Below are 9,029 nucleotides of genomic sequence, written 5' to 3' on the forward strand. Positions count from 1 at the left end.
ATGTACATATGTATCAAATAAATATAAATATTACATAACTGCACCAGTTATGTGTAAAGCAAACTGAAGGCTACCTTTTAATATGTGATTGAGAATAAGAGACACCCCCTTGTTGGTCAGACAAATGTCAAGAGATTTTCAGTGAGTATGGTATAAAGATGGTGCAATTTTTACAGCACCAGCCTTAAAGTCAGGAGGACCTGAGTTCAAATCTGATCTCATACACTTAACAATTCCTAGTTGTGTGAGCCTGGGCAAGTCACTTAATCCCAATTGCCTCAGGGGAGAAAAGATTTGAGAAGATGAGAGGTAGGATTTGGGGCTTACATTCAACAAGAAACATTAATTTAGGAAGGGGGGGATATCTAGAAATCCCCAAAACACAAAGAGAAAAACCCAATGAGGAGAAAAATGGGGAGTTGTTTACAGTGACTAATGTGGATCCATTGACATTTTTATAGATAACTTTTGTTTTTATAACATTTTCATTTCCTAGTATGTCCTCTCCTGCCCTAACCAGTGAACCTTCCCCTTCAGTAAGCACTCATTAAGCATGTGTGAATCTCTGAGGGAGGAAGACTTCTCTGTCCTTGTAGAACAGGAGAAGATACTAAGACAATTATAACACGGAGACAATTGTAATAAAGAATATTATGAAGTAAATGCATGAGAGGAACAAAGAAGATACTTTGGGTTGGGATCAGATTAAGCAGAGATCCCTTTGAAGTTGTGATAGGGAGGAAAATATCCATTCAAGTGATAAAGTTGGTGATTGTAGCAAGGAGGAAGATGATGATTCCAATGATTATATGTTGGTGATTGTGGTAGGAAGGAAATTGATTCTAGGGATGATGTTGGCAATTGTGGTAGGGAGGAAATTGATTTTCGTGGTAATTTTGGTGATTGTGGTAAGGAAGAAATTGATTCTAGTGATAATGTTGGCAATTGTGGTAGGGAGGAGAGATTGATTCTAGTGATATTCTAGTGATAATGTTAAGTGATTGTGGTAGGGAGGAAATTGATTTTAGTGATAATGTTGGTGATTGTGGTAAGAAATTGATTCTAGTGATAATGTTGGTGATTGTGGTAGGGAGGAAATTGATTCTAGGGATAATGTTGGCGATTGTGGTAGGAAGGAAATTGATTCTAAGGATAATGTTGGCAATTGTGGTAGGGAGGAGAGATTGATTCTAGTGATATTCTAGTGATAATGTTAAGTGATTGTGGTAGGGAGGAAATTGATTTTAGTGATAATGTTGGTGATTGTGGTAAGAAATTGATTCTAGTGATAATGTTGGTGATTGTGGTAGGGAGGAAATTGATTCTAGGGATAATGTTGGCGATTGTGGTAGGAAGGAAATTGATTCTAAGGATAATGTTGGCAATTGTGGTAGGGAGGAGAGATTGATTCTAGTGATATTCTAGTGATAATGTTAAGTGATTGTGGTTGGGAGGAAATTGATTTTAGTGATAATGTTGGTGATTGTGGTAAGAAATTGATTTTAGTGATAATGTTGGTGATTGTGGTAGGGAGGAAATTGATTCTAGAGATAATGTTGGCATTGTGGTAGGAAGGAAATTGATTCTAAGGATAATGTTGGCAATTGTGGTAGGGAGGAAATTGATTCTAGAGATAATGTTGGTGATTGTGGTAGGGAGGAAATTGATTCTAGAGATAATGTTGGTGATTGTGGTAGGGAGGAAATTGATTCTAGAGATAATGTTGGCGATTGTGGTAGGAAGGAAATTGATTCTAAGGATAATGTTGTCTATTGTGGTAGGAAGGAAATTGATTCTAGAGATAATGTTGGTGATTGTGGTAGGGAGGAAATTGATTCTAGAGATAATGTTGGTGATTGTGGTAGGGAGGAAATTGATTCTAGAGATAATGTTGGCGATTGTGGTAGGAAGGAAATTGATTCTAAGGATAATGTTGTCTATTGTGGTAGGAAGGAAATTGATTCTAGAGATAATGTTGGCAATTGTGGTAGGAAGGAAATTGATTCTAGGGATAATGTTGGCAATTGTGGTAGGGAAATTGATTCTAATATTGGCGATTGTGGTAGAGAGGAAATTGATTCTAGTGAAAATGTGATTGCTGTGGGAAGATAATGGTGATGATCCAGTAAAAATGTTGATGGTATTATAGAGGAAAAGAGAATGATGGTGGTGATTCTGATGATTTTGGTAGAGAATAAGATGGCAATGGTAGATGATGAGGATGGTGACAGAAAATAGCACAAAAATCAAAACTGGGTCTTCTGACTACATGTTCTTTCCATTAGGTTATAAGTCTTTCTTTACAAAATAAAGGGAATACAAGTCTGTATTCACAATAAGCACTCAGTAAAACTCCCTGTATTTGAGTTGATCTTTTTTTGGGGAAGGTAAACTTCCTTAGCCTCTTCTGGACAGCTCTAGGGAAAGGCTAGCAATGCATATATACTCTTTGCCATCCCTTGAGCTCTGTATACCACCATATTGGTGAAAACGATGGGAATGACTTCATATCCCCATACTGCTCCAGGACAGGGCAGTGGATCCTGCTCCTAATCCCTAGCATAGCACTAAGTACCATTTATTGGAGGCAGTGAGTTGGGGGTTGTTTGTTGAGCTGGCAGGATCATAACTTCTTCCTAGATCTAAGGATGAAGAAGCTGTCAAATCCAACTCTTATTTTACTGATGAGATTATTAAGACCTAAGGAAATGTAAGAACTCCTGGCATTTCTATAGCACTAAGGCTTGCAAAACACTTTGAAAATATCTCATTTGATTCTAACAAGTCCCATGAGTGTGGTACATTTGAGGAAACATAGTTAGTGGTGAAACGACTTGCCCAATGTCACACTGCTTGGCAAGTGAATTTATATCTTCTTGACTCCTGAGCTAGTGCTCTGGGCCAGCTAGCTACCTCTAAGGCTTGCTCATGGCACATGGGGAGAAAGTGACAGGAGTGGGATTAACATCCCATTGTAACTCAAAAGCCATCTATTTCTAGTTCACCAGCAGGCTTATGTTTCCTCATTTGTAAAATGTAGATAATTATTTTTGCCCTTGTGATGGTTCTGCTGAAAATCAGATGAAATAATGCAATGGGAAAGTCTTTGAAAACAAAACATATCTGAATTATCTAAATCTCTCAACACCTTTGGCAGTGTTTTGTGCATAAATGCTTGAGAAATAGTTGAATAATGAATATAAAATATTTTGTAAAGCTCTGAAGCATCTTGTAAACAATGAAATGTCTTCTACATTGTATAGCACCTTGTAAACTCTGAAGTGCTTTATAAAATGACTTAGTGTCTTGTAAATGGCAAAGTGATTTGTAAATACTGAAACACCTTGTAAACTGTGAAGTTTGCTCTATACACGAGAGATTATGATGGATCAGGATTTTCTGTTCTTAACCTATTTCCTTTAGAAATCCAATAAGAAACATTTCCCTTTGCCCTTTCCCCAATTACACAGGCATTTCTGCTGTTTTCCAAGGCCTTTGTTTTGAGAACAGTTTTCTGGTTGGTTTGTTGTATTTTTTTCTGTTTCTCTTCTTCCAATTATCCATCCGTGGAGTTTGAATCTCTTTTTTGTTTAGATATGTTGTCATTTTCAGGGGACTGGCCTTTTTTATCACCACCTCTTCAGGCCCCAGGGAAAGCTTCCAATCTGATGAACATTTGTCTTACAGGCTCCTCCTACAGGAATATCCCAAAGGGATGGAGGGCAGGAGCACACACTGTGGAGGAGAAACAGATGGGGACATGGTACAACCTTTCTCACTGCAATGGTTAAAGGGCCCAACCTGCCATGCTGCTGCAGGGAGCTCTTGTCCACTGGTCAGCAGGGACTTGAAGGAACCTGGACTCTCTCACTGGGCTCTTGGGCAGGGCTCAGAAACAGACTCACAGGACTGGACTCTAGGACTGTGATGTCTTCTATAGCCTGCCCTAGCACCAGATGGTTCCACACTCCCAGTATGGTGTAGACAGCTGACTGAGCCTGAGTAAATCTCCTCCTGTTCCCTTTGCCTCGCTTAGTTTCCCCCCCACCCCCCTCACTTATCAGCAATAGCTCTTGTCTATCCATTGATGGAACCCATCCCCGCCATGACCCTGTGTCTTATCCCAGCCTCCCTCTCCCATTATTTTAGGATCTTTCTCCATTCCACCTCTCTCAGGGCATTGCTTGGGAGGAGGAACCCAAATAGAGGAATAAATGCAGAGGATCCTTCTATTTCCCCAAAGATCGTGCCCTTGACCTTGAAGTACCTTGGGGATCCCAAAGTCCTCTTCCTTACTTCTTCTTTTGAAATCCTTCCATTGCTGCCAGATTTATCTTCTCATCCCTGAATACTCTTTTTGAATTCTTTCCATTGCTGCCAGATTCCTCTTCTCATTCCTGAATACTCTTTTGAAATCCTTCCATTGCTGCCAGATTGGTCTTTTCCCTTAATACCCCATATCTCCACAGCTTATTTCTTCTTTTCAATATTCACAATATACACCCAACCTGGATTATCTTTTCCCCTCGCTTCCTTCCTCCCCTTACTGCTCTCCCTCTCTCCCTTTCCCCTTTTCCCCTCTTCCCCATATCTCAATCCTCCTCCTATTCCCAAAGCAGAATAACTTGTAATAGAAAGAACCCCAGTATGAGAGGCCAGAAGACTTGGTTACTAACCATGGCTCTGCGGCTTCTTAAAATTATGTGAATTTGGGCCAATTTTTCACTCCTTTGGGACTCAACTTCCCCTTAGGGGAAATGGGGACAGTGGAGACTTTGACAAGGTATTTTGATCCTCCCAATAACTGTGAGGTGGGATGGGGGGGCAAGTAAAATTACCCCCGTTTTTCAGATGGAGAAACTAAGACCGAGGTTGGAAAGTTGACATTACTTTTTGCAAAGTCACAACTCGTCTAACTAAGGGGCAGATCCAGGATTCAAATCCAGGTTACTCCTATTTCAGTAACTCCCCTGCTTTATGTTTCATTCCCTGCCTCACAGATTTGTAAAACACTGTGTAAATGTGAGCCATCACTGTTGTTATTGTTATTATGTTATTATAACACAATTGTTATATACGGTACTAATATAAACAAACATAATATAAATTAATGTACATTACTATTACTATTAGCATTGTTATTATTGTTGTGTTATTTCACGGGCAGTGGGAGCCTCTGACACATTAGTGCTGAGAAATACTGGGACAGGATAATAAACTAGGAACATATTTTTTTTCTCTGTTGTTAAAAATAGGATTGGGCCCGACTTGGGTAAGTTCAGCATAGAGGCAGAGGCATGACCTAAATGAGCATTGTCCTACTTGGGTGTCCGGCCAATAAGCCCACAGGAAATATGGTTTCTTTGCCGAGGACCCCCCTCAGAGAGAACCATGAAAACTTTCCTCAGAATCCCCGGGGATAGCTAATTTCCTTAAAAAATACATGATGTAATAGGAAGAACTCCAACTTACCTTTTGTTTGCCAGAAGAACCAACTGTAACTCATCACAGGCCAGCTGTTTACAAAGTCTTAGAAATTCTGCAAGGAAATAAATGTCTAATTGGTTTTTTTTTTTGGCCAGAGATCTGTGCATGTGTGTGTGCGTGTGCACGTACGTGTGTTTGTGTGTAGGGCACATGTATGTTTGTGTGCACATGCATGGGCTTGCAGTGCATATATTACACAAACATGCAAGCATGCATTTGTGCACATGTGTGAGTCTGTGTGCAATGCATGTACACATAATGTAACCACACATGTTTGTGTATGTGTTTGTGTGCATCGGCATGTGTATATGTATGTGTGTGCAGGGCACTTGTATGTATCTGTGTGCACACGTGCATGTTGTGCATGGGTTTGTGTGCATGTCCCTTGTGTGTACATGTGCATGTGTGTGCAATTGTGTTTGGGAAAGGGTGTGTGTGTTGTGGGGAACCTGGGGGTGGGGATGACCTATTTAGAATATCTCACCCTTCCACCCCATGTGTCTATCATGTCTGCTGCAGCCATATATAGTTCTATTTAAGACTTTTAAAGAAGTGTCCTAGTATCCTAAAGTCCTGGAGCTTAGAGGCCGTGCACTAGAGACTCTTAGGATCCCAGTGTGAGGGGGTGGGATAGAGTGCAGGGGAGTCCCCTTTTCTCAGGAGGGGTCCCTGTAAACTCTCCTCCTGTCATAGGATCAGGAAGGCAATCCCCCTTTGTTCTGCAGTGAAGACCACAGAGGGGAAGACCCCTCCCCAGACTGTAAAGGACCAAAGTGGAGATTTAGACTCTTGTACTTCCTTCCTCTTCAGTTTAGGGCGCTTTCCCCCTGATTCATTGCCTCTTAGCGTGGTAATAGGGGCTGCCCAGATCACATGGGGGTCAGTGTGTGCCCATGTGCTTCTCAGGAATGTCTCGTGGGCTTGGAGCCTGGACTCAGCTCTGATGTGAGGGAAGAGGAAGAGGAAGGGGGAGGAAGAGGAAGAGGGAAAGGGGGGAGGAAAGGGAGAAAAGGAAGAGGAGGAAGAGGGAAAGGGGAGGAGAGAGAAGAGAAAGAGGAGAAGAGAAGAAGAAGACAAGGAAAAGGAAGAGGAGAAGAGAGAGATGAAGAGAAGAGGAAAAGGAGGGTAAGGAAGAAGAGGAGGAGAAGAGGAAGAAGATAAAAAGAAAAGGATAATAAGAGGAGGAAGGGGAAGAAGAGGACAAGGAAGAGGAAAGGGAGAAGAGGGGGATAAAAGGAGGACAAGAAAGAGGAAGACAAAGAAGAGGAGGAGAAGAAGAGGAAGAGGAGAAGATAACAAGAAAGAGGAGGAAGAAGGGGAGGAAGAGAAGAGGCAGAGAAAGAGAAAAAGAGGAAGGGGTAGGAAAAAGAAAGGATGAAGAGGAAAAGAAGGGGAGGAAGAGAAGAGGAAGAGGATGAAAGGGAAGATTTGGACAAGGAAGAGGAGGAAGAGAGGGAGGAAGAGGAGAAGAGAAAGAAGACAAGAGGGAACCTTTTCCTCTTAGGCACCTCCCAGTTCATTTGGAGAAATCTCTTTCCTCTTTCCCTTGTTTTCCCCTCTCCTTCCCCTTATCTCTTTTCTCCTAGAACAAGGCAAACATTTAGGAGACAAGCCCCAAACAAATGGTACAAATCAGCTCCTATTTTATTCTATAAATAGGGCCCAGGAAGCCTTCCAGGCCTGCTTGGTCCCCAGGGTCCTCTTTCTTTGGCTTTCTGCAGCCCAGCCTCCCAGATTTTTCCTCCCTAGCCCTTGCTTGTGTTAACCTCACAACTGGCCCCTGAAGTACGCCGGGACTACGGGTAATCTGCTGGGCTGGGCCCTCTCCCCGATGGCTAATTGTGCACTCAGACGTGGGGCCCTGTGGGGCCAGATTGTGCCATTATTCAGCCATCTGACCTAAGTGGCAAAGCTGGTGTGTAAATCCAGACTTTCCCCCATACCACGGTCCTCTAGGCCGGTTTTCTCCTCCCCAAAGTTTCCAAGAACACTTTTTGGCCTGGATTTTTTCTTATCACAACATTTGACTTTATAATAATCTGTATAAATGTTATACTCCACCCCTTGCCCACCCCACACCAACTTCCTGAGGGCAGACCCTGAGTACTTTTGTTTTTTAAAAGTGACAATCATCTTTTTGCCCTGAGAATTCTCAGAAAAGGTTTGTGCATCCAGGGGCCTTAGGGAGCCTCATCTGGGGTCACCCAGGGGAGACCCAGTTGGGGGCCGGCAGGTGGGGGGGAGCGCAGCGGGGTCTCCCAGGGCCCCCTCCCCCCGAGGCTGCCCCGTCCTCACCTTCCTATCTTGCCAGATCCCAAGACTTGGCCGACCACGCCCAGTGTGTTCCGCCAGAGTCTTTTCTTGGGTACACAGGTGTGCCAAGGAGAGCCAGCTCTCCCAGTCAGTGGGAGTGTGGGCGCGAGACCACATAGACATCCTTGGTTCTGTGCCGTTGTTTGTTGGGCATTCGGACTGACTGGGACAAGCAGCTGCACGAGCATTTGGTGCATCTGCTGCTGCTGAATTTGCTGCCTTTGCTTCCTCTGCTGTCGCATTCGTAGGTGTTGACGCAGATTTGTCGAGGTGGGCATGGGCACGGGCACGGGCATGGGCACGGGCTGGGGCTTGGGCTTGGGCTGAGGCTGGGCCCTAGGCTTGGGCCTGGACTCGGGCACAGGCTCGGGGTTGGGCTCGGGCACGGGCTCGCACATGGGCTTGCACACGGGCTCGCACATGGGCTCGCACACGGGCTCTCACACGGGCTTGTGCACAGACTTAAGCACGGGCTTGGGCACAGGTTTGGGCACAGGCACAGGCACGGGCAAGGGTTAGGGCACGGGCATGGGTAAGGACACGGGCATGGGCATATGCACGGGTCTGGGCACGGGCTCTGGCTCTGGCTCTGGCTCTGGCTCTGGGTCTGGGTCTGGGTCTGGGTCGGGCTCGGGCTCGGACCCTGGCCTTGGCGCTGACGCTGACGCTTATACTTGCAGGAATAGGTGTGCGTCTCAGTGACGGTATAGAATGGCTTGGAGGGGTTAAATGTGGTGCAAATCGTCATCTTCATCATCTTGTAGTTTCCCTGTGTGTGGGCCTGTAGACCGCGTTCAAAGGTAAAAGGTTTGATTTGGTGAATTAATTGGAAGCTCTATCTTTTTTTGGTGTCCGTGGTGGATGGAGCCTCCCTGAGTGTTTTTGAGAGGCCCAAGTGGAGTGTTGCCAGGGGGCCCTGAGCCCTGGGACTAAATAGCAGGAGGGGAGGGCCTGTAAAAGGGGAGACCATTGTTACCACATCCTATCTTATTCACTCCCTCGGGTGGGGGAGGGGGGAGAGCATCATCACCAAGGGCACCAATGAGAGCCTTTCTTTCTTGCCCACTTGGTCCCCAGACCTCAGGAAAGGTTCACCAAGCAGGACATCTGGGCCCCTTCCCCCTCCTCCCTTCCCAGGGATTTCAATGGGCTTCTCTCTGGACCGGGCCGGGGGCTGTGAGAGAGCTCTGCTGAAGCTGGGGGGGGGGTGTGGATTCAGAGAAGAGAGA

The 9,029-nt window shown here is 44.7% G+C and overlaps 1 protein-coding gene across 3 annotated transcripts; it reads right to left on the minus strand.

Annotated features, from left to right (window-relative positions):
• Positions 1-3,473: 3,473 nt before the first annotated feature.
• Positions 3,474-8,757, minus strand: MMP24OS (MMP24 opposite strand). 3 transcript variants are annotated; one of them, XR_007948251.1, is made up of 4 exons: positions 7,783-8,757; positions 5,473-5,539; positions 4,268-4,479; positions 3,474-3,735 (listed from the first exon to the last, which is right to left on the minus strand). XR_007948251.1 is itself a non-coding variant. In XM_051965398.1 (3 exons), exons 1-2 carry the CDS (start codon positions 8,220-8,222, stop codon positions 5,521-5,523), a joined length of 459 nt encoding a protein of 152 aa, XP_051821358.1. In that variant the 5' UTR covers positions 8,223-8,754; the 3' UTR covers positions 3,474-3,735; positions 5,473-5,520. The 3 variants fall into 3 exon arrangements, 1 of the variants encoding a protein (XP_051821358.1); XR_007948250.1 differs by having other exon boundaries at positions 4,268-4,426; positions 7,783-8,756; XM_051965398.1 differs by lacking the exon at positions 4,268-4,479 and having other exon boundaries at positions 7,783-8,754.
• Positions 8,758-9,029: the final 272 nt, after the last annotated feature.

This window comes from Antechinus flavipes, chromosome 6 (assembly GCF_016432865.1).
Source record: "Antechinus flavipes isolate AdamAnt ecotype Samford, QLD, Australia chromosome 6, AdamAnt_v2, whole genome shotgun sequence".
Lineage (NCBI taxonomy): Eukaryota > Metazoa > Chordata > Mammalia > Dasyuromorphia > Dasyuridae > Antechinus > Antechinus flavipes.